Source organism: Acipenser ruthenus, chromosome 19, assembly GCF_902713425.1.
Source record: "Acipenser ruthenus chromosome 19, fAciRut3.2 maternal haplotype, whole genome shotgun sequence".
Classification (NCBI taxonomy): domain Eukaryota; kingdom Metazoa; phylum Chordata; class Actinopteri; order Acipenseriformes; family Acipenseridae; genus Acipenser; species Acipenser ruthenus.
This window is the reverse complement of record NC_081207.1, coordinates 3587680-3609762: the sequence shown is the minus strand read 5'-3', so window position 1 is coordinate 3609762 and position 22083 is coordinate 3587680. Positions and strand designations below refer to the sequence as shown.

Here is a 22083-nt window from a genome sequence, read left to right as displayed (position 1 = left end):
GACAAACAAGCTCCTGTTCCCAGAAAGCTGATATTGCCCTTGTTCGTTAAGTTTCATCAGCTTGTTCAGGTCTTGTTGCCTAATACCATATTCAGGTTATTATTATTATCTGTCCTGATTTGCAAAATTCAGATACCAAATTGCATTGCAAAAACCACATTCAATGAAAACGCACATACAGCATCTGTACACCAGGTAGCATGGTTTGCCATGCAAAAAATTATGTTAATGTTTTGTAAAAAAATGAATTAATTAATGGTGAAAATTGTCTGTCACAAGACGGCTTCTTGCACATTCTTAATGAACTTGGCTTGGCCTTTGCTGAGGATCTGCTTGCAAACAGTATCTCCTGCTCCATTCCTTGCTAATCAGACCACTGTGTGTAGGAGGTGAAAGCACTTTTGCCTTGAAGCTGGAAAGGGCTCTTGGAGCAGCCCTGAGCCCCTGCTGCACAGTACATTTCTAATGAGTCACACAGGAGTGGGAAGAGACCCTTTACCACTCCATAGAGAAAAGGCACCCCTGAAGCCCAATCATTCCCAACGCCCACGTCTGCGTTTCATCGCATTGTACTGCACAGCAGTAACAGCTGTCTCAGCCATACCTACGGTTTCAAACTGCATAATGAAACGAGAGCCTTTAGTATTCACATAGAGAGAGAAAAATCAGTCTGCTACAAGTGTGTGTCATTTAGCACTCCTACCCGACCAGACCTACGGTAGCTGCCTACGTCGGTTTACTCACAGCTCTGTGTGTGTGTGTGTGTGTGAGTGTGTGTGTGGGCAAATGTAGAGGACTTGGGTGCACGCTCTCACACACACACACACAGAGTGTCGCACTGGCAAATCAAGGACTTTTTGGCTCCAACCTACATTTGTCGGTGCTCCTTAAGTGCAAAATGTCTTTTTGGTGCTTTGCTTCAAATGATAAATGTGTCATAGAAGCGTATAGTAACGCATTCAAGATATTAATATTAATACAGTGGTATGAATTTTCTTTTTATATTGTCTTTCCAGATGAGAAAGGATTAGTGTAGCGAGTCATTTATATGCCGGTAGCAAATACAGTCCAGTAATATCATTCTGTACAGTTCTTTGTTACTGTAAATCAAGCATGCCACATTTCTCTACCATTTGAGTAATTTTATATGTCAAATAGGCAACAGCTTAAAGTTCTTAAAAAGCAAACTTTGAACCCTTCCGCTCCAGTGAACATTCTACCGGTTTGAGGTTTGACTGACATAACTTGACTTTCGGCTTATGTATCGGGGCAAATATCCACCAAAAATATAACATATTATTATACCTTTCTAAACAGTGAGAGTCTAGAGATTATTAAAAGAATAGGGTTTTCACTCTATGATGAAATATACCCTAGGATTACCTAGTCTGAATGTTTTTAAAAAAAAAAAAATTAAAAAGATTAATATGTACTCAAATGCATTTCTTTAGAAATGTCTCCAAGTGTAATTTAGGGATCTTTTCCCTAAAAACGGGGCAACCCATACACTTTTCATTGTGGGTTGAATCTGAGATTGTGTGCTATCAAGTTGTTCCAGGACACCCATGAGAACTCAATGTGTGTGCCCTTGGTTAAAGACCCAGGCTGACTCCCCGCCATGCTCTGAGCAGGTGCTCAGGAAGCCTAGACGTTGGGCTGGTTTAGAGCAATCGGCAGAGTGCCGATATCCGAGCTATTGCTGCAGGTCAGGCCAACACTGAGCAGTATGTTAGGCCCTGCACTGGCATAGGCAACTCAAGAAATTTAATAAAGAAGGGGTTTCTTTAATCCCCTTCTGCTTCTGAAATGAGTTACTGAGTTTAATTATTCATTGGGGTGTAAATTTGCAGCACTGAGAACCACATTTAGTTCATTGCTTTTATCAAGCTGAATGGAATGTTTACATGTTTGAAGAAGAGCTGAGAATTGAGGTTTTTGTGCCCACTTACTTGATGAAACATAACAAGTCCCTGGTGTTCTCTTAGAAGCTAGCATTGGCAGGTCCCGCTGCTGTTGAGACCAAGGTCCCACAGTTCATGACCATTCTGTGTTTTGTTTCTGCAGGGCAAGGACTTGCTGACCCAGAAGATTCCGGGATGGCAGCAGGCTTGCTCCGACCCCAACAAGCTGCCTGAGCGAGCCATGCTCCTGGCACAGCAGATGGCATCGAGCAGCGGAGGAACATTGATCTCCAGCCCCATGCACTCCTCCAAATCCAACCTGGTCATTTCAGACCCCATCCCCGGGGCCAAACCCCTGCCTGTCCCCCCAGAGCTGGCACAATTCGTGGGGGGCGGTGGTCTGGGCCACCCCTCGGTAAGCATTGCACTGAACCAAGGAAAGATCAGCCAATGGAGAGCACTTTTCACCAGCCTCTGGGTAGAATCGAACTCCCTTGGCATAGCAGTTAAAACCATTCACCAGTTTCTGTCTTGGAGTGCCATTCCACTTTAGGTGCAATAGGTAACAATACAGGAACTACTTTAGAACATAGTTGAGTTAGGCCAGATATCCATTAATTGTATTTTAAATATATAATTTAAAATGAACTATTTGGTGCAGGACAGAAGAATAACGTGTTCTACCCTGGGGCAAATGGTGTACTAGCATTGGCTGATTCTAGGAAACACTGCAGACAGTAACACTTAAAACAGAAATTAATTTAATTAACTTAGACTTGCTTACATTCCTGATTCCTGTCCTTGGGATGAGCAGGTTTAAGCAACTCCATCTAACTTTTCAAATTTAGGTCCCCAAAGTCTCTTACTCTTCTCACCATCCTCCCAAGCCTAGCTTTTGAGGACAAATCCGATCAATGATTTCAGTGGCAATTAGGTGAAGCTGGCTGTTCTTCAAACAGAAACAGAAGCAGGGTCATTCTCTGTCTGAGAGCTGTCGTCCTGTTTTAGGAAATAATTGAAACCCTCATTGGAGGCATCAAAGAGGACAGGCTCACCTGGCACTTCTCTCAGGGGGGCTCAGGATCACCGATCTGCACACCTGCCGTCCCATTTGAAAATCCTGTTTGTGAAAACAAAATGCAGCACAGAGTTGTAGACCAGTGGTACTCACCAGTTCAGTCCATTGTAATTCAAGACCTTGTTAAAACGAGGTCTTTACTTGTTGAATATAACTTAAAAACAAATAAGGTCCAGCTCTAAGCAAAGCTGTCGACAGCTTAATTTGGTAACGGAGGACGTGGACAGTAATGGAGGAATGAGTGAGAACCGCTAATCGGCAACCTTGGTACTTCCAGTCCAGATCTTTGTTTCAACCATGCCCATAGTTTTTAAATTGAACCAATTTAAACTCTAACATATATCAATTAATATGTGCGTGTATGTCTGTGTCTGCGTTCACAGCGGCTGATGGGACAGGATGGAGGAACCCTGATGAATGGATCTGCAGGCCCAGGCCACATTGAGGATTACAGCCAGTGGGCAGAGAGCAAGGCATTGCAGGACAAACACCCCTCACCCCCTCAGGGCCAGAGGCAGCTGAGCGAGGTCCACTCCAACACTCTGCCCGTCCGCAGGGCAGTGCCACACAAGGGCAAACCCCAGCTGGGTAAGAGTTTGACAGTTTTTATTTTCAACCCTTGCACACAAACCAGTGAGGTCAAAATGTATCCCACCCCCATCTTTTGACTTCTGATCAATTTAATATGACTTGTTCTGCACGTGTTCAAATCCCTTCTTTTCTGCAGCTGAGACCAGGACCCTGCCGAGGTCAAGCTCGATGGCAGCCGGGCTGGAGAAGAATGGGCGGACCCGGGTTCAAGCTGTCTTCTCCCACGCGGCGGGCAACAACGGCACGCTGCTGAGCTTCTCTGAGCGCGACATCATCACGCTGCTTGTGCCAGAGGCCAGAGATGGCTGGCATTACGGGGAGAATGAGAAGACCAAGCTGTGAGTAACCCCTCTGTGACTGGCTACATACAGAGATCCTACAGTCATTGGGAGACCCCTCCCTATCCTAGAGCCTGTCCTTCTAATCCGTACTACAGCATCATTTAGTGAAACAAGAAGAATATACCTCCTGTGTAGAACTGGAATCAGAAACTAACTGCCCTTCTAGTTCTTCCCTGGGCCTGGCTCTCTCTGACTCCTGACTCCTTTGGTGTTTTGTTTCAGGCGAGGCTGGTTTCCCTTCTCTTACACCAGAGTCCTGCCAGAGAATGAGGACAAGCTCCATGTGAAGTAAGTGTGCTACTCAAAACTACAGTACTCTAGAAACATGGAATTTGACATTTTGATAGAAAACCCATAACCCCAACCCTTGAAAAAACAATAAAAATGAAAGGCTAGGGAAAAAGTCAGTGTTATTAAGCCTGCCCTAGGAAAAAAATATTTGATCTAAACAGATTTCATATACCCAAGTAATATAAACAGACCAGTCTCTTTTTTAAAGGATTTAGTCGAAACAGTCCAAGACCTGGTTTGATTTATATTTTATTCACAAAAGTACAGCAAGCCCTGAACTAGAACAAAAGCAGAACCTGTCCCCACGTCTCCTAAGAAGGACTGTTACCTTGCAGAAAAATGCCCTCTCTGGTCGGTCGCTCACCCTGCCTGTGTGTGTCTCTGTGTGTCTGCAGCCTGCACCATGGGAAGAGCAGCAGCACAGGGAACCTGCTGGAGCGGGATGACCTCTCCCTGCCCGCTCCCGACTATGGCATGACCTCCCGTCTCCTGGGGCAGAGCGCAGGTCACTCCCGGCCACGCCCCTACAGCGTGGCAGTGCCTGTCTTTTCTCAGGTAGGTACCTACAGCCCTCCTGACACCCCCTCCCTCCTGGCACACCTCTCCGTCCTCCCCTACTCCTGCCCCTGCCCCTACAACTTAGCAGTGCCTGTCGTCTAACAGATACGTACCTGCAGGACCCTGACACCCACCCCTCCCTCCTGGCAGCTCACAGAGTATTGACAGCTTCATAGCACCTCGCCTGTCTGCGCTGAAACTGTAGAGGAAGCAGAGCTCTCTAAATTGAGTCCCTGTAATCAGTAATTTTAAAAGAATCACTGTTGTAACAAATTTGTTCTTCTGCTACCACAGTACAGCATCTTGCAGCTCATAAGCTCTCCAGCACTCCTAATCTTGCTTTAGAAATGTATTTATTTATTTTCATGAAAGTGAAAGTGTAGCCTAGCTGGTAAGATGTAAAATAAAATTCACATTCAGATAACCTGAACCAGTGCTTTGATTTTGTACCTCTTACTAGCTTTATTAACATTATTACTGCCTCCCTTTTTTAGTTTTTTCTTTTTTTAAATGAAAACGATATATATATTTTTTCTTTTAAATATCTGCATATTATATTTTATGACATCACATTTTCAGAAAACCCTTGCGCATGAAGAGAGACAGGCATGCTTTAACTGCTGCCTCCCAAAAAGACAATGCTTAGTGTCACGCAGCTATATATTTGTGCTGCGATTTTGTTTCATTTATTCAGTAAGACAACAATGATCTATTCCATCTCCACAATATGTCCTCGGTTATTTGGGAGTTGATCTAAAAATGAGCGACCTGGACCCCCTTTTTAACTGTGCTGAAAATATTTATTTTGGTTCTTGTGTATTTTTTTTTTTACATTAATTCAGTATATGAAAATATTTTATATGGAACTGCTGCAATGTATAGATATGTACATATCCCAAGAAGTATAAAAAAAAGCAAATAAGTGGGTCTGTGCTGATGTTGCTCGTCCCAATAGGAGGTAATAAATGGATTTGAAAACCTGGATTTAAAAAAACAAACAAAGAAAAAAACACCCTTCTAGTTTCTATATGGGGACATATGGAAGATGCAAATGCATGATGACCTCATATGAGGATGCCATTTTTCCCCCATATAAAGCAATGGAATTTTTAATGAAAGGTTAACTTGAATGTAAAACAGCTTATCATGCAAATGGTGTCTGTTTAACACTGCCATCTAGTGCTCTTTTAAAAGGCTTGCATTGCAATTATTTATTTATTTTTTTAGCAGGGTCTTGAGGATTATGAGTCACAGTTTGCTACCAGGTAAGCTGATTTCAATTTATTTTATAATTATTTTCAAGCAATCCAGTTAGTTAATGTTGTGCTTTTTAAAATATACTGGAGAGCCACAATCCTGCAGGAGTTCAGGGTATCTTTTAAATCATCAGTGGTAAAGACCTGGAAAAAATGTTAGTGTTGACCAATTAAGAAAAAAGTTCAACTGAGTAATTGAGAACTCAGGTGGAATTAAAACCGGGACCCTGCGGCTCTCCAGGATCAGGGTTGAACATGGGTTGTGTTTCCATTGTCGGTGGTTAATGGCCAACAGTGGATCTCGGTTCTTCTGCAATATCCACTGTAACGTATTGGACCCATTTGTATTTTATTTATTTATTTATTTATTTCCTGCTTTGAAATAATGCAGCAAGAGGCTGTATTCAGAGCTTTGGGAGAAGTGCCATAGTTTACGATGAGGCAGCTGTAAGTCATGGGAAATCCAACACTGTACAAGGGATATGAAAGAGTGGGCAACTTGATCCTTGTTCCTGCAAAACTATGCAGGTCGTCAGAATCACTACAGAGAATCTTGTTCTGAAAGATCAGATACTGGATTTAGAAGTCATTTCAGAGGTGGGGGACGGATATAAAACATTAGCTGCTAGCGGTTTTTGTTTCTGATTTCTTCACTCTGATTTGATTACCTCCTTGGTTCTCCTATGTGCCTACAAAACGGTTTTCTAAATCAAGAGGAACAGTTGCCAGGAAACGGCACGGAGTGCGAGACCAGGAGAGGTAATGAGAGCAGAGGCTGCCTGGGAAAGAAATCGGATTTGGAATTGCTTGCAGCTCATTTCATTAAACCCGATTGTGAGACTCCTCTATTAGTAGAGAATGTCTAGGACACACAGCTGTTAGTAGAGCACGTCTAGGACACATAACTAAAGTTTCATTAAAAGAAGAAAGTGCAGTCTTGAACCAAAGGAACATTTAAAGGACTGTTGAATTTATTTTTTTTAATTAAACATATGGGTGACAAAGTGGAGTAATCCAAATAAATATAACACAGAGAGGGTAAAGTGTATTTTGCATTTTCTTTTAAAACCTAAAGCTGATTAGGAAAGTGGATTGGCTGAACAGGGGTGGGAAGGTGCTGGACATACAGCTGCAAATGCCATGGATATGCTTTTCAAACCACCCCTTAATTTTAATGTATACCAGCATTCTGAATGGTTCGGAGATCTGTGGTTAAAGTCACAATAGCACATGATTTCTGAAGTCCAGGAAGCAAATAAACAAATATGGAACAGCCAAACAGTCCTGTACTGTAGCTAAAAAGTACTTTTAAATGGAACAAGAGATCTGCCACGCTACAGTGCTCTCCGTGATGATATTTAGTTTACTTGTGCTATCATGGGGTCACAGTTGAACCCACAGAGAAAGTGTTAATAAAGAAACAAACCGGGACGACTAGGCTAAACTAGCAGTGCCCCTGCCACTTCTGGTCTGAATGAAAGAGGTCTGTCAGGTGGGAATGTATGATGATGGATCTGCACAATGAATGCTTGCCTGTGCTTCTCCAAGTGCAGCAGCATGTCGGAGTGCACAGTGCCGTCACTTCTTTACTTTGTATTTGTATCACACCTGCATATAAAACACTGACATTATGAAACAAATACCACAACTAAAGTGCTTCCCTGCGTGATCTGTAATTACAGAAATGTGGACCATACCATTTATTCTATGGGCCGTTTACCACAAAGGGAGTAAATCTCCCATTGCATACATTGCTGGCTTTAGTGTAGGCTTTTAAGACGCATCTAGGGAGCTAGAAGGCACAAGGATGTGTTGAACTAACCCCTGTATAAACGGGTTTGTCTGTCTGCCATTTTCGTCTGGATCCTTAAAATGATGTCATTGCTTTACACGTGAGCAGTGTGGTTATCCGAGTGCAATAACGATAAAGCACTGTGCACTTTGATGGGGAAAAAATACAATCCTTCCAAAATAGCGGACAGAGAAACTAATCAAAACCATGCACTTGCGAGACGCAGCTGGCTAAGGCCAGGAGGAGCCAGCCTTTATAGGATCCAACGCTGGCCCAACTCCCTTTTCTAGATGCCCCTGACCCCCGTGCTGTGCTCTGTGCTGTGATGGTGGATGTTTGCACGTTACTGAGCAAGTCAGACCTGGCAGTTTCTCCTCTCCTCTTTTGTTTCACAGTTCCGATGGCAAATTGATTTCAACAGTATGAGGACAGACAGCCCTGAATAGGACAGGCATGATTCCTGCTTTGGAAGAGGCCCCTTCCCTCCTTGCTTTCTTCCTTTCTTCCTTCTGCCTGCGTTCCCTTTAGCTGCGTTACTGTTAGACGGGCCTGGCCGGGAGGGGGAGTCTGAGAGAACAGCCCAGCGGGGGTCTCCTTTCAGCTTGCGGGATATGGACCTTTCTTTCTATTTTTTTTTTTTAAGTAAATAATAAAATGGACTACTCTGATGTAATCATTTGTTGTCTTTCATGCATGTACATAAGTTTATAATGGAACCCCAGAATGTGACATTTTAAATAAATACATTTGCATATAATATATATAATTACTGTATGTGACATTAAGTAGCATTAGCATAATTCTGCAGCAAACATCTTGTATATTACGCACTGAAAAAAAATATATATTGTATGTTTAATCCCTGTTCGTAAATTAGAGTTTTAAGGGAAAACTAAAGGGTGCTAGAGTACTCCATTTAAAAAACAAAACTGTGATCATTATACCTCGGATGTACTGTATGTATGAATTTGCTACCTGATATATTTTTCATCACCATATGAAGGACTGCATTATGATATTTTTAAATTAGTCTAAATGGCACACACACACCAATATACAATCTTTCCAGTTCTTGCTAGTGTAGCTCTGAATTCTGGATAAGGAGCTGCAATAATCTGATAAAATGCACACTGAGTAACCAAGGAACTGCCATTCATGCATGAAAGAGTTAACTGGTGACTCCACATTCCTCCGCTTCATTTTATCAGGCAAAAAATGAAGTGGCCCCTCTTGCAGAGACAGCAGTAGGTATAGCAACCAGGTTTGGGGTCAGTTCCTATTTTCCAGTTCCTTTTTTAAATCAATTTCCTATTTCTTCGTAGGAATTGATGTTTTAGAGACATAATTGTTTTTGTCTAACTGCATTAATTTGAAGCCAATTTCACATGACTAACATACTTCAGCGGAAGTAACTGTGTTGCCACTGTGAGAAACCCATTTTAACAGAATCCTGCTCATTGTGATTTTGATTGGTGACGTGCTGGAATTGGTTTTAAAATGGAATTGGAACTGACCCTAATCCTGAAAGCAACCCCAACCCATTTTACACTGCAGTGTTCTGCAAGTCTTGTGAAGGATCATGAGCCTGAATCCATTTGAGTGGTCCACTATATTATTTCATTAAAAGAAAAACTAAAATAGTGAGTGGCTGTTGCTTCGTCTTCTATCGAGGCGCCCCCTTGAACCCGTGTCCAGGCAGCTCAGACCGAGGACAGATCAAGTCAGATGGCAACCCTTTCACTCCTAGTTTTGCCTATTGCGACATTGACGATTTGAGCAACAACTGGTTTGCAGATTCAAATTCTTTTATACATCAACTCTTTTGTCAGTTAGGCTTAGGGCAAGGCAGACAATCAGAATATATATTCACGTATAAGACTTCACACACCAATCCATTTTAGAGCTACAGGCACGTCAATAGAAGAGTTACTCCACAGGAAAAATGGGCCAAGCAGAATGCTATCACCTATATTTAATCAGAGGGAAGGTTGGAAATACAGCTGAAGTCTGGCAGTCCGGTCACAATATCCACTTTACATGATCATTGTGGTATTTTTCTACACAGCGTGCGAGTGCCAAGTGTAATTGCATTATTGGTCTTGAACAGAACTGAATTTGTTCTCTCACAAGAGGATTTTGCAGTGGAGGTTTGTCTTCTAGGCAGCTATGGGTAACAAGTCTTTTGTGCAATTTAAAGATTCCTTGTAAATAATAAATAAGTGGTTTTAACCTGCTGATGTTTCTGAAGTTTGCAGAAATGCCGCCCTTTAGAGAAATGTTTCTTTTTTTCTTGATTGATTGATTGATTGATTGATTGATTGTGGTTGAACTGAAGTCTTCCCTAAACACTGTCAATCTTTAATCTCTGTTTTGATAAATTTAGAGACAAAAGCAGTAGAATGGGAACGTCTGGGAACTGCCATTGCTTCTTCTTTCTCCACTAAAATAATACGAAGGTATGACGTTGGTGTTCAAAGTGTCACGGCAAAACGATTACAATATGTATAGCTATATATATATATACTGTAAATATTGTTTTTCTTAAACACATCTGATTGTTGTAAAAAAGAAAACGCATGCTTTGTGGAACACCAAAACTGTAACAAGATTGGTATTAAATGTATGGCGACTTTCTACTGAAAACAAATCAAAGTATCTGAATAAAATCTGAAAATAAACACTATTTCTGGTAGTGACTCCGTGCCAGCTTGTGTTGTGTTGTTTTTTTTTTTCTGAAATTGTCCGTCTTCAGGTGGCAGCAAACACACGTTACTGTTAAGTTTTGTCTCTAAATGAATCTTCAATCCAAACAGTGTGTGTGTGTGTGTGTGTGTGAAAAGGGTCTGTTACAGTACTGTAGTCTTAATGCAGCTTGGATCGATCAGTCGGAAACTCTTTCCAGTTTTGCAATTATTTTGTTCAATAACTGTTCAATAAAATCCTTGCGATTCACGATGCCATGCAAGCTTATTCCCTTGTATCTGATCGCCGTCCTTGTAGCCCACTCGTCCGTACCGGTGCACTAGAATGTAGTATTGGGTGCTGTGCGATACAAGCTGGTATCCTTTTAACAGGTCAGCGTGCACATATAATAAATGGTTAAATAAGAATAGCTAATTTGAATGTGACACAAGCTATCTGATACAAAAACATTTCAGATGGCTGTATAAGGGGTCTACTATGTATTATAAAATGGCACCATATAGTTAAGATATATATATATATATATATATATATATATAATATATATATAAATTAGTTTACTTGTCATACAGGAACTTGGTTAAAAAAATATATATTAGACTTCTTGTCTATAGACCGTTTCTCAAACTGATACCAAGTAGTTTGCTCTTTGAGCGGATAAAGACAATAATAATGAAATCCTATTTGAAGTTAATATAGATGGCATTATTGTTATTCTGCATTCAAGCCAGGGTATGTCACCCAGTAGGTCCACCCCATGAACAGACCAGTTTGGTGTCGCCTTGTCGTTCCCAAAAATGGTGCTGTGTGTGTGATTAGCTGAGAGGAGCCCAGTCACTGTGTGTGCCTGTTTGGAGCGGGGTCTAAATAGATTCCCCCCCCCCCCCAACCCCTCTTTTCCAAACCAATACCTCACACCATCCTCTGATCTGCATGACTCCCTGTGTGTAAGTGCGTATTGTGTGTGTCTGTTTGTGTGCCTGCTTGCTTGCCAATCTCCCTTTTCTCCCTTTGATAAACAGATGTCATTCTCAAAGTTAACCAGGGGGTGGCGCTGTTGGTAATGGTGCAGGAGGCTTAGGCAGCCTGAACTTCTGTCTTTTTGAAAGGAGAAAAAAAAGTACATTGGTATTGATCCCACTTGAGTAACTCCCAGCACTTTGATAAATGCTATCTGTGGGAAGCAGAATGGAGTCACTGACTGGGAAGTTGTGGGTTGTACAGCAAGATGATGGGAGACAGCTCTGTGTGGGCTTTTGAACTGGGTTGTAAAGACTATAGTGCAATTGCAATATTCAAGCTCTAGGTGGCACTAGCAGCAAAGTAAAAAAGCTACTGCTATTAATAAAATGGCAAATGGTTGTTTTGCATATCCTTAGTTTTGTGATTTATTTATTTATTCTTTTTTTACCAGCAATTTGCCTTGGCAATAGCACTCACTACTGTACAATATATTATCCCCAAGTTTCTTTGTCGTGTGTCAAACGGCATAGACGGTCATTTACAAAACAAGTTCTAAAATATAAGCAAGGCATTAAAAATATATATATATATATATATATATATATATATATATATATATATATATATATATATATATATATATATATATATAAATAAATAAATAAAACTCTTAATTTATTTCCTTTGTGTCCCCACAGGGCCAGCACAGGTACAGTACGTCTCAATAGCAGGGAGGGAATAAGACTCCTATTCCATTCCTGGTGTTACTACAAGTTTAATAAGACACATCTGAGCTTGTTACTATACACTGCGGCTTATCAAGCTCATAGTAGAACCTGAAATGGATGAAAATGCTATGGAACAGGAGTCTTATTACCTTCCCTGTAACTGCAATAGTGTACTAATACAAAGAAAGGCCTAAATAGTCCAAGACACAAACTAATAACATGTTTTCAATCAATCCTGAATTTCTGTAAGAAAATGTATTCTTGGGTTTTTGTATGTCAAAAATACAGCATGAAATTCAATTCCAATGAAACCTGAATAGACTGGTCACCAGAGGCACTTTTCACTGCTTGTTTTAGGTGTCTCTGCCATTGTGTTTGTGGGGGTGGTATTGGTCTCTTTAGAATGATTATGGTTTTGAATAACAAATCATTTAAAGATGTAATGGTATCTTATTCAATATGAGGAACCCCAATCCAGCTATCGCTGGGGCTTGAGAGGTGAAGATGACAGCGTCTCATCAACACCTTGCCCATGAGATTTAATACCATGAAGAATGCTCTCATTCCAAATGGTTCATTACACAGCACTAATCATGGGACTACCTAATGAATCCAGGACTAGTTCTGACCAGGGGTCTGTGTGTTGTGTTTTGTTTTGTCAACCTGGAGTAACTGGAGCACAAGTTCAAACCAAGCAAATTTTGTTTCCCTTTCAGTTCTCTTAGTGAAGTCGCCCGGTTCTGAGACTGCTGTCTAGGACTTAAGTAAGTTTGCAGCTTCCATTGGCACACTCGCTCTTTCACTTCCACTCTGGTCTGGGGGTTGGCAGGGGGAACTCTCATTCCCGGCTCTTCTGACTACTGTTGTCTGCTGCATGTCCCCTTCCCTTCCACGCATTCCCTCATGTATCCTGTTTTTCATTTTGGATTCACCTGTTGATCCGCAGACCCTTAAATTCTCTACTTTGGTGCTTCCTGATCCATTCTGCATTAATGAATTTACCTCTGTGATTGGTTGCTTCGGTGTTCCATCTTTGGGTTCAATCACTTCACTGCTTCAGTCACATGACTTGCCTATTCACTGACACTGGCGTCCACTCACGGGTTTGTCTCGGGTGTTTTGATTTGTCTTGTCCTGGTTGCCTTGTGTGGTGCCCATTCACATAATTAGGAGCCACTTTGGCATTCCCATGCAGACCACTACAAACACAAATTGTATAATAGGAGGCTGTGTGGTCCAGTGGTTAAAGAAAAGGGCTTGTAATCAAGAGGTCCCCGGTTCAAATCCCTCCTCAGCCACTGACTCATTGTGTGACCCTGAGCAAGTCCCTTAACCTCCTTGTGCTCCGTCTTTCGGGTGAGACGTAATTGTAAGTGACTCTGCAGCTGATGCATAGTTCACACACCCTAGTCTCTGTAAGTTGCCTTGGATAAAGGCGTCTGCTAAATAATAATATTGTAATGTACTCTGCCACATACTGCGTGCCAAAGATGCCATAAGCCCAACCTTTCACTCCAGGGACATTTTTTCACCAGTCCCCTAAACTTGAATCTGGCTTTGATCAACAAAAAAGTTGTTGGTATGTGTAACCACTAGGTAGCATGTTCTATATACAAATCTCTTTTAAAACCAGTAGAGGGAGCAATAACCAAGGCTTTTAAAATATCTTGCTAGTATAAAGACAATCTCACAAGCCCATTTATATTTCGTGCTCAGTTTTCACCCTGAAGTTAAAATAAAATCCGGACTACGAATCAATCTACAGCAAATGATAAGGCACTTATGAGAGAACAGTTGTGCTAATGATGGGTGAGGTGAGAATGATTTTTAAAGGCTTGGTTATGACACCATCCCTACTCTAGACCCACACTAACCTGAATGATTTGGCTTACACATTGACATGGTCTTAGCTTAATCGCTAACCACCAAACATATTGGCACATGTTTTTTATTCACACAAAACCCCTACCACCTAAGCAGCAGCTTTTCGACTTCTATGGCAGTTGATAAAGTAGCCTGTAAACACTAAGTTTGTGGTTCTCTCTCTCTCTCTCTCTCTCTCTCTCTCTCTCTCTCTCTCTCTCTCTCTCTCTCTCTCTCTCTCCACAGAAATCATTTTACGGACATCCAACTAAAACCAACCATCACTGATGACAGATCTGCACCAGTTATCCACTAGTCTGTCTGTCCAGCCCTGGGAACTGCCCTAGCCCACCCTACCACACTGCCCATCCTGCACACCCTAGCAACACAAGGAAGAGGAGAGAGAGGGGCTGCTAGACTCACTCCTGCATCATCCCCTTTGCTCCCTGTCAAGCCTGAATATTCTGAGACAGAGAGCATATGGTACCATTAGAATACTATTCCAAAAAGGGCCATCTTGCTATTTGCAGCTGTAAATCCGTCTAGGCAATGAAATCAGTGGGGGTTCTGATAGCTTGTTTGTTAGATTTTTTTTTTTTTTTTTTGCCTTTGGGCGATTTTTATATGAAGATTGCATGTAGTTTCAATTTACATGCAGCCATCACTGAGTATGGCTGCCTCCCTCCTAGTGAATTCTGGTAATAAGCTTTTGGAATATGTGGTCTTCTGTCAGGATGGACAGTTCTGCTTTACCCCCACTTTACCCCAGGGGGTATGAGGGCCTCAAGAGGGAGGGTGATTGCCCCCTCACCCCCACCCCTCCTGATTCTCCCAAAGCCACAGCAGCTGTGTAGCAGAACCACAGAATGGAAGGAATTCAGCCAATCCGGGGCTTCCTTGAATGGAATTGTCCAGCCCATACAGGAACCTGCCCTCCCAAAGACAGAGTCCCCCTTACAGGGGTGGGCAGGAGGGACCCCCCAATTTTGAGTACTGACCGGACCTGGGTTTCAAAGCTTGGTGCTAGGTGATTTACTAACGACTATGGGCAGTTTTGAGTTGTCACTTTGTATTCGTTTCCAAGCTTAAAAGATAAAAGTGTACTTTGATCTAAAACTTAAAACATTCAATCATACAATCGAAGTGAAACCGCAAGCATTTTTATTTTCAATTACGTTGACACTTGTCACAACAAAATGGTCTACTAGAGACATTTCCTTAGTTACGTAAATATACCACGAAACTTAACCTCTTAAGTTTTCTTCTGAATTTTGTTGTAAGTATTCAAAATAAGGTTCCAGGCTTGAAAATGCAGGTCCGCTAAGCAACAGTATCCCAAAGAAAGCTGTGTTCTAGCCCACTGCACCTTAGTCCTGTTTTATAAACCAGAGCAATAGCATCTGGAACAGTTACACAGAGCAGGAAACCACAGAGAGCCTTTTATTTGCATACATGCTATTTGAAGCTGTTTTTTATTTTTTTTATTTTTTATTTATGACCATGCTAGGCAAATAAATTAATTTATTATGAAATATAGAAAATCTTGATTAAAAAAAAATAATAAAAAAAAGAAATTCTACTGCATGTCTCTCTTGCTCTGTATATGCCCTGTAATAGGGTTAAAAAAAAAAGAAGGTTTGTATCAAGAAAGAAAATTGTGGTGTTGTCTACGTATGTTTTCATTGTTAAACACCACTGTTAATAATAAGAATGGTCCTGTTCAGAATGCCATATTTACTGTAGACTGCCACCGTGCTAGAGAGAGGCACTGTGCTGCGATCCTGTGCTTGAACTAAATGGCTCATAGTGCCTCAGTTGATCAGGATGAACATACCATACATGTGACTCCAGGGACGGAAATCAGACTCTCATTGCAGTCACCAGAGTGACCCTAGGGTTCTATTTTAATCTAAACGGGCTGTGTTTCATACCGCCACCCTGAACTTTATTGTTTAGGGTTATGTTAATAAATGTTAATAATAAATAAATAAATACAGAAGTAAATCAAAGAGTTGGACACTGAGACAGGAGTAAAAGTGTAGTTCCGTAATGTAAACAGCAGGAGGCACCAAAGACAAGCTGGTATAAGATGCATCTTTGTTAAATTTTTGTTTTTTTGGTAAGTGTTTCATGTCATCTTTATATGGCCTGAATTCCAGGCTTCAGTGAAAGGACCTCTCTCTTAAATGGTGATGTCATCAGGAGGAGACGTGGATTGTGCCTTCATTTTTACTGTTCTCATTGTTCTGAAACAAAAACTGCATTTACTGATTTATATAGAAAATGGTTATCAGTTGAAACTGTTTTAATTGTATTATGCTAACCACCTCGTTTTTGTCATTGAGTGCGCGTACAACAAATGTCACTGTTATGTCATGTAAATTATGGGAAATAAAAAAAATAAAACAAATCTGTCAACTTTTAAGGAATACACTTGCTGTGAACAGCCTGGTATAATCTTTAATCAGCAGTGGTTTAGAAAGTGATACGATTACTCCAATGAGGGAACTCCTGAGTGCCACCATCTGGACAGATGGGAGATGTGGGTGGGGGTCTTCAAATACTCAAAATAGCAGACAGGGTTAGGGTTAGGGTTAGGGTTAGGGTTAGGGAGGCAAAACCAGAAGGGACAACAGCGGACCCTACCAGCCAGGCGCCTAGTGAGCTTGGGCGGACACCAGCAGGGCTGGTCTTTTTTATAAATAAAGTAAGGGATGGGTTACATTTGAAAACAGTACTCCAAGGTGAACAGCACAGCATATTAGTGAATTAGCCCACTGTGCCGTCTCACTTCCATGGAAAAAAACATTCTTCATCATTGTCAATATAGGAAATTAACCCTTCCTTTGAAAATAAAGGAAGGAATCAGCTGGCTTTGAACCCAGTTCCCCAAGGAGAAACAGCACAGCATACCAGTTAATTTACCCATTGTGTCATCTCACTTCCATGGAAAAATTTTGTTTATCATTGCCTATATAGGAAATTATCCAAGTATTTGAAAATAAAGGTAGAAATCAGGTGGGTTTGAACCCACACCTCCAAGGAGAACAGCACAGTATAGTTCTGAATTAGCCCACTGTACCATCTCACTTCAATGGAAGACGTTGTTTTTTCATTGACTATAAGGTAAATATGGTTTGTGTGAACTAATGAAAAATAGTCTGTAAATATGTAGCGTTATTGTGAAATGGCACCTTTAGTGGTTGGGACCTTGGGCTGCTAAACCACTTGCTCAGTGGGTGTGGTGCTGGTAATAAGCAGCACTGTCCAGAGGTTTTATTCTTTAAACAGCAATGGTGTACTTCTATCCTTTTACACAAAGACGAGGGGAGAGGGGAGAGGGGGGCAAACCATCTGTACATTTATGGATATCCAATAAGAAAAAGCCACATTTTAACACTGTCTGTAAACACATAAATAACCAAAAATGTCAGTCATATAAATGATGTTATATTTGTATTGGTTTTTGGCTTTCCAATCACCTTGAATGACATATACCTACACCTTATTTGATGGCAGTGAAAGGTATCAAAGAAACAATGCCAATTAACAATAATGTGCTGAAATTAGTATTCATTCTTCAACCAAGTAGCCAAAGCACAGTGAGTTTGGGAGCTATCGTCCAGCTTGCAATGCTTTTCCCCACAGATTGTTCTTGAAAATATGCTGGATAGCCTAGAAATTGAATTTATGCTGTACCAAGAGATTGACTTGACGGATCTTAATGGGATTTGGCGGCTGATGAAAACTGGCACAGAATTGCGCTCTTGTCTACACCTAGCGGAGACACGTTGTCCTACACTTGCCAAGTTTGCCATTAATATGTTGGCTTTGCCACACAGTACTGCAAAAATTAGAACAAGTTTTTTTCTCAGATGAACCTTGTTAAAAACAGATGTAAGACATGAACTGTCTACAGCCATTCTGGATTGAATTCTGACTATCAAGACTGCTGTTAAAAACAACACCAGCTCCAACAAAGCCAATGATCCAGAATGCAAATGTGTCCATGTATGACCATAAAAAGTAAATAAGACCTAAAGAAATGGGAGTACATAAGAATAGGTCACAGAGATTGAATTTTAAGATATTTTAAAAATGCTTTTATTAGACCAACGATTTTTGACACATGCTCTGTATGGGAGTAAGCACTGGGAAAGGAGACGGCAGTAGTGAACCTGTTTTTGAAATGAACACACCGGTACTGTACTGGGGGGGGGGGGGGGGGCAACCACAGTCGCTCGGGATCGAAAGCCTCACTTTTCATGCAGCTAGCATTTAAAAAGTTAGGTAGCCATCTGTTCTGTACAGTCCAGTTGATAACGTCACCTAGAGCAAGTTTAACATTTTTTTTTCCAAATAAATAAATACATACTCCATTGTCACATGACAGGGGTCACGCAAAAATACTGACGGTGTGCTTCAATACACACTGTAAATAATCACATTTTATTGGGCGATCAAGTGGGAAACTGTCCTCACTATACATGAGATGCATGTGCTTGTGTATGAATTTCAATTCACATCCTTTAGCCTTAAAAAACCAACCTCCAGCACTGAAAATGTGCCTCAGTCGACTCAATGAACTCTTCTTGGTATCAAAGAGTAACAGGTGGCTCTGTTGTAGATTATGTGGCTTCCCCCATCATGTGACATGAGAGTTCCCATTACACGATTAGCTAAACTAAACACTGAAGACAACATTTTCTTTTGTTTTGTTTAATAACCTTACACAATAAAATATCTAAAAGCCATAAATTAAAACCAGGGTGCCACATAAATGTGTTACTCTTTGGCAACATGTAACTTCTAATAATAATATGATATTTTCTCTTTGTTAAATTTAAAACTTTTTTTTTTCTTTACTTTCTTACAAAAATAGTACAGACTGCAGTTGAGCTCCTCTCCTAGACTATTACAGAATATGAAATCGATGAAACACTGAACACTGTGTGTGGGATAAATATTCAGCTGCCAGCTTGGCACTCTAACAAGAAGACAAGGTCACATTTAGGTGGAGGTTGTGCAGAAAATTTGGATTACACTTTCCCTTTTAAAAAAATGCTTTAATGCAATTAAAAAAAAAATATATATATATACATTAATTAAAGGGTAGGTGATTTTGGCATAATATTAAGATTTTTTTTGCCCAACCCATGTAGGTGTCCTGTTTCCAGCACTGGAGATTGCAAGACATGGACTTCAATTTCAGATCCGTTTCATTATTATGCATTTATCATACTTTTGTGATATGCCAGCATGGACTATTTTCTACAACCCTAAGTTAATTTTCCTGAATTGATATAGCCACGTAACACGTATTCCATACAGTCACTGTTAGCAATGCATATGATATGAACCTGACCTCAGACACCTGGAATGAAACAAAGGAGTAGCATACGGCACATAGTTCCCTGCTGAGAACGTGTATAGTACTACCAAAAAAATACCACAGTTCGCCTAATTACAAAAAACATACAAGCTCTGTAAGTATTTTGGCAAATGCACTGGCAAGTACTTTCTCATAATGTATCACTATCCGTGGCACTAAAATATCCAATAATAATAAATCCCAATACTGCTTCTAGTTTTCTTCCCCCGGTTCATAAACGCTATTCTTTGAGAGAGATATCAGGGAACCAGGAAACCCTCTTTACTTCGTCCCACCAATAACTATTAGTTTGGTAAGGAAGTATATCCAGTCCCACAACCCCCCACCCCTTCTGTCTCTTTCTAAACCCTCGAGACGGGAGGCCATCTGTAGGCGCTCACAGACGTCCGGACGGTCAGGCCTGCCAGAGAACTGGCATGTCTGTAAAGCAATGGGACCTGGAGCTGCCGAATCTGCTGTACTCCAGCCTCTCTTCTGTTTGTTTGTTTGTTTCACTTCTCTTTAGTAAAATGGCAGTTCTGGTACAAATGACATTGAGCTTGAAGGTTCTGCAACATGTACGTTATAATCTGCATATAAGTTATATATATTCATATATATATAATATATATATTTGTATAGATTTGTTCTCATTGTGTACATCCACAGCCACCCCTCCAACAGGGCACTGGGGGCTGTGAGCGTCCGTTTCCGCTGGCGTTAAGAGGCACTGTCCTGGAATGGTAGCTCAGGTTTCATCAGGGCAGGGGTCCCAGCTGGAGCCCATCAATGCAAGGCCCAGTCTGTGCAAAAAGAGGCCAATGCTGCCAGGCCCGGGACACTCTCTCCTCCCTCTCTCCATCTCTCCCTCTCCCTCCCTCCTTCCCTTCCTCTTAGAACGGCTCTCTCACTCTCTCTCTCCATCTTCACTGCTCCCTGAAACACAAACAAGACCCAATTACTGCAACAATCTTTGAGATTACAAGAGATTCAGGGTTACTTTCAATTCATCTTTTTGACAAAGGTTTACATTTTCTCATATCTTCATTGGTGTCTTCCCCTCATAAAAGTAATGCTTGTTATGGTATACCAATACAAAACTATAGCAAAGCATAAGAAAGCCTGTTAAATCATAGGTGTTGTAAACCAAAAAACAAACTACAGTACCATTGAAAAACACTATAGTCTCATGGTTTACAATGGAAAGGCACAGTAGATGCACTGTATGAGCATGGGAAAGTAGGAACAGCATAGCACACATCGTGACAGATTACCAGGGGCTTGCTTGTGAGTCTGAATAATCAGGCTTCTATGCTTCTATGCTTCTACAGTAATCGGCGATTCCGCACCAGTCTTCTGATAAGTTCAAGAGTGCAGTGCTCACCTCCCACAGAGTCGACGTCGGAGTCGGAGACGTGCGTTATTGAGAAGCGGGAGACGCTGGACGGGGACACAGTGAAGCGAGAGTACTGCACTGTGGGGCCCTGCTTCGACTCTGGGGTCAGGGGGGAGAGGCTAGGGGCCGCGGGGGGATCCATGGGGGCCGGGTCCAGCGAGGACATGGGGGAGGAGGTGACTGGCGTCAGGGGGAAGTCATCATCCCACTCGAACCCTCCGCCTGGAGAGAGAGAAAGACGGAAGGGGGGCTTGGTTACCATTTTCATTCATCCCGTCAATGTCTTTCATGTCACTTCAAAACACACAGAGTAGCAGAGACTGTTCTGTGAGGGGACTGAAGAACGGAGATTATGGTTAGGGTCAGCAGTGTGGAGTAGTGGTTAGGGCTCTGGACTCTTGACCGGAGGGTCGTGGGTTCAATCCCAGGTGGGGGACACTGCTGCTGTGCCCTTGAGCAAGGTACTTTACCTAGATTGCTCTAGTAAAAACCCAACTGTATAAATGGGTAATTGTATGTAAAAATAATGTGATATCTTGTAACAATTGTAAGTCGCCCTGGATAAGGGTGTCTGCTAAGAAATAAATAATAATAATTAGGGTTAGAGATTGTTCTGTGAGGGGACTGCAGAAATGAGATTAGGCTGTCTACTTAGTCAAATAAAAACAGCCATGCATCTCATCCGCCTATCAATGTTTACATTACATAGGTTAAACAAAATGTGATATTATGGCAATTTTTTGTAATCTATAACAGCAGTTTAATGCAGACCAAAACTAGGTAAGCTATCAAGACATTACATCTTCAAAGAATTGCAGTGTAATTACATTGTGGGTGCAGAGGCTATTGTTTTAGTACACAAATCGCTGCCACTGTCTCTAGCAGATGTATCTCTATTTCTCCCATTGAGTTAAACAGTGTCTCAGTCTTACTCTCTTCAGAGACATTCCCATCAGATGAGTCATCCGAGGTGCTGACCGTTTCCTGGGGGCGTGTCTCTCCTGTCTCGGAGCTCCGCGCACTGGACTCCGCCCCCTGAGGGAAACTGTGGTCTGCTAGCTCCCGCGTCGGGCTCTCCTGGAATGAGAACACAGCACTGAAGCAGCAATCCTCCTTAGTGAATTATCAGAACTATAATGCATTTATAAATGTGATATAAAGATTGCTATAGACAATATTAGACAGTTACAAACAATACTAACATTTTATAGCTATTCAGAGCTTTACACTTAATGTGTAACAAACTGCTGT

General features: G+C 41.4%; 2 protein-coding genes across 11 annotated transcripts in view; one reads left to right on the top strand and one right to left on the bottom strand.

The window, feature by feature from the left end:
- Window positions 1–16494, top strand: part of LOC117424646 (brain-specific angiogenesis inhibitor 1-associated protein 2-like) — a 49531-nt gene extending 33037 nt beyond the window's left edge. Inside the window, exons 8-15 of one of the 7 annotated variants that reach the window (XM_058992374.1) lie at window positions 2065–2316; window positions 3363–3567; window positions 3707–3908; window positions 4134–4199; window positions 4598–4757; window positions 5991–6025; window positions 12919–12966; window positions 14312–16494. In XM_058992374.1, the coding sequence (XP_058848357.1) occupies window positions 2065–2316; window positions 3363–3567; window positions 3707–3908; window positions 4134–4199; window positions 4598–4757; window positions 5991–6025; window positions 12919–12946 (948 nt within the window). In that variant the 3' untranslated portion in view covers window positions 12947–12966; window positions 14312–16494. Of the gene's footprint in view, window positions 1–2064; window positions 2317–3362; window positions 3568–3706; window positions 3909–4133; window positions 4200–4597; window positions 4758–5987; window positions 6026–8203; window positions 10996–12918; window positions 12967–14311 lie in introns of those variants that run through there. The other 6 variants (XM_058992372.1, XM_058992373.1, XM_058992371.1 and 3 more) reach the window with 6 other exon arrangements.
- Window positions 16495–20054: 3560 nt separating this feature from the next.
- LOC117424513 (serine/threonine-protein kinase LMTK1) overlaps window positions 20055–22083 on the bottom strand; it is a 38850-nt gene continuing 36821 nt past the window's right edge. For 3 of the 4 annotated variants that reach the window (XM_034040900.3, XM_058992369.1, XM_058992368.1), the window contains exons 12-14: window positions 21765–21909; window positions 20821–21054; window positions 20055–20372 (exon numbers count right to left, since the gene is read on the bottom strand). In XM_034040900.3, the coding sequence (XP_033896791.3) occupies window positions 20344–20372; window positions 20821–21054; window positions 21765–21909 (408 nt within the window). In that variant the 3' untranslated portion in view covers window positions 20055–20343. The remainder of the gene's footprint in view (window positions 20373–20820; window positions 21055–21764; window positions 21910–22083) is intronic. The other variant, XM_034040901.3, reaches the window with a different exon arrangement.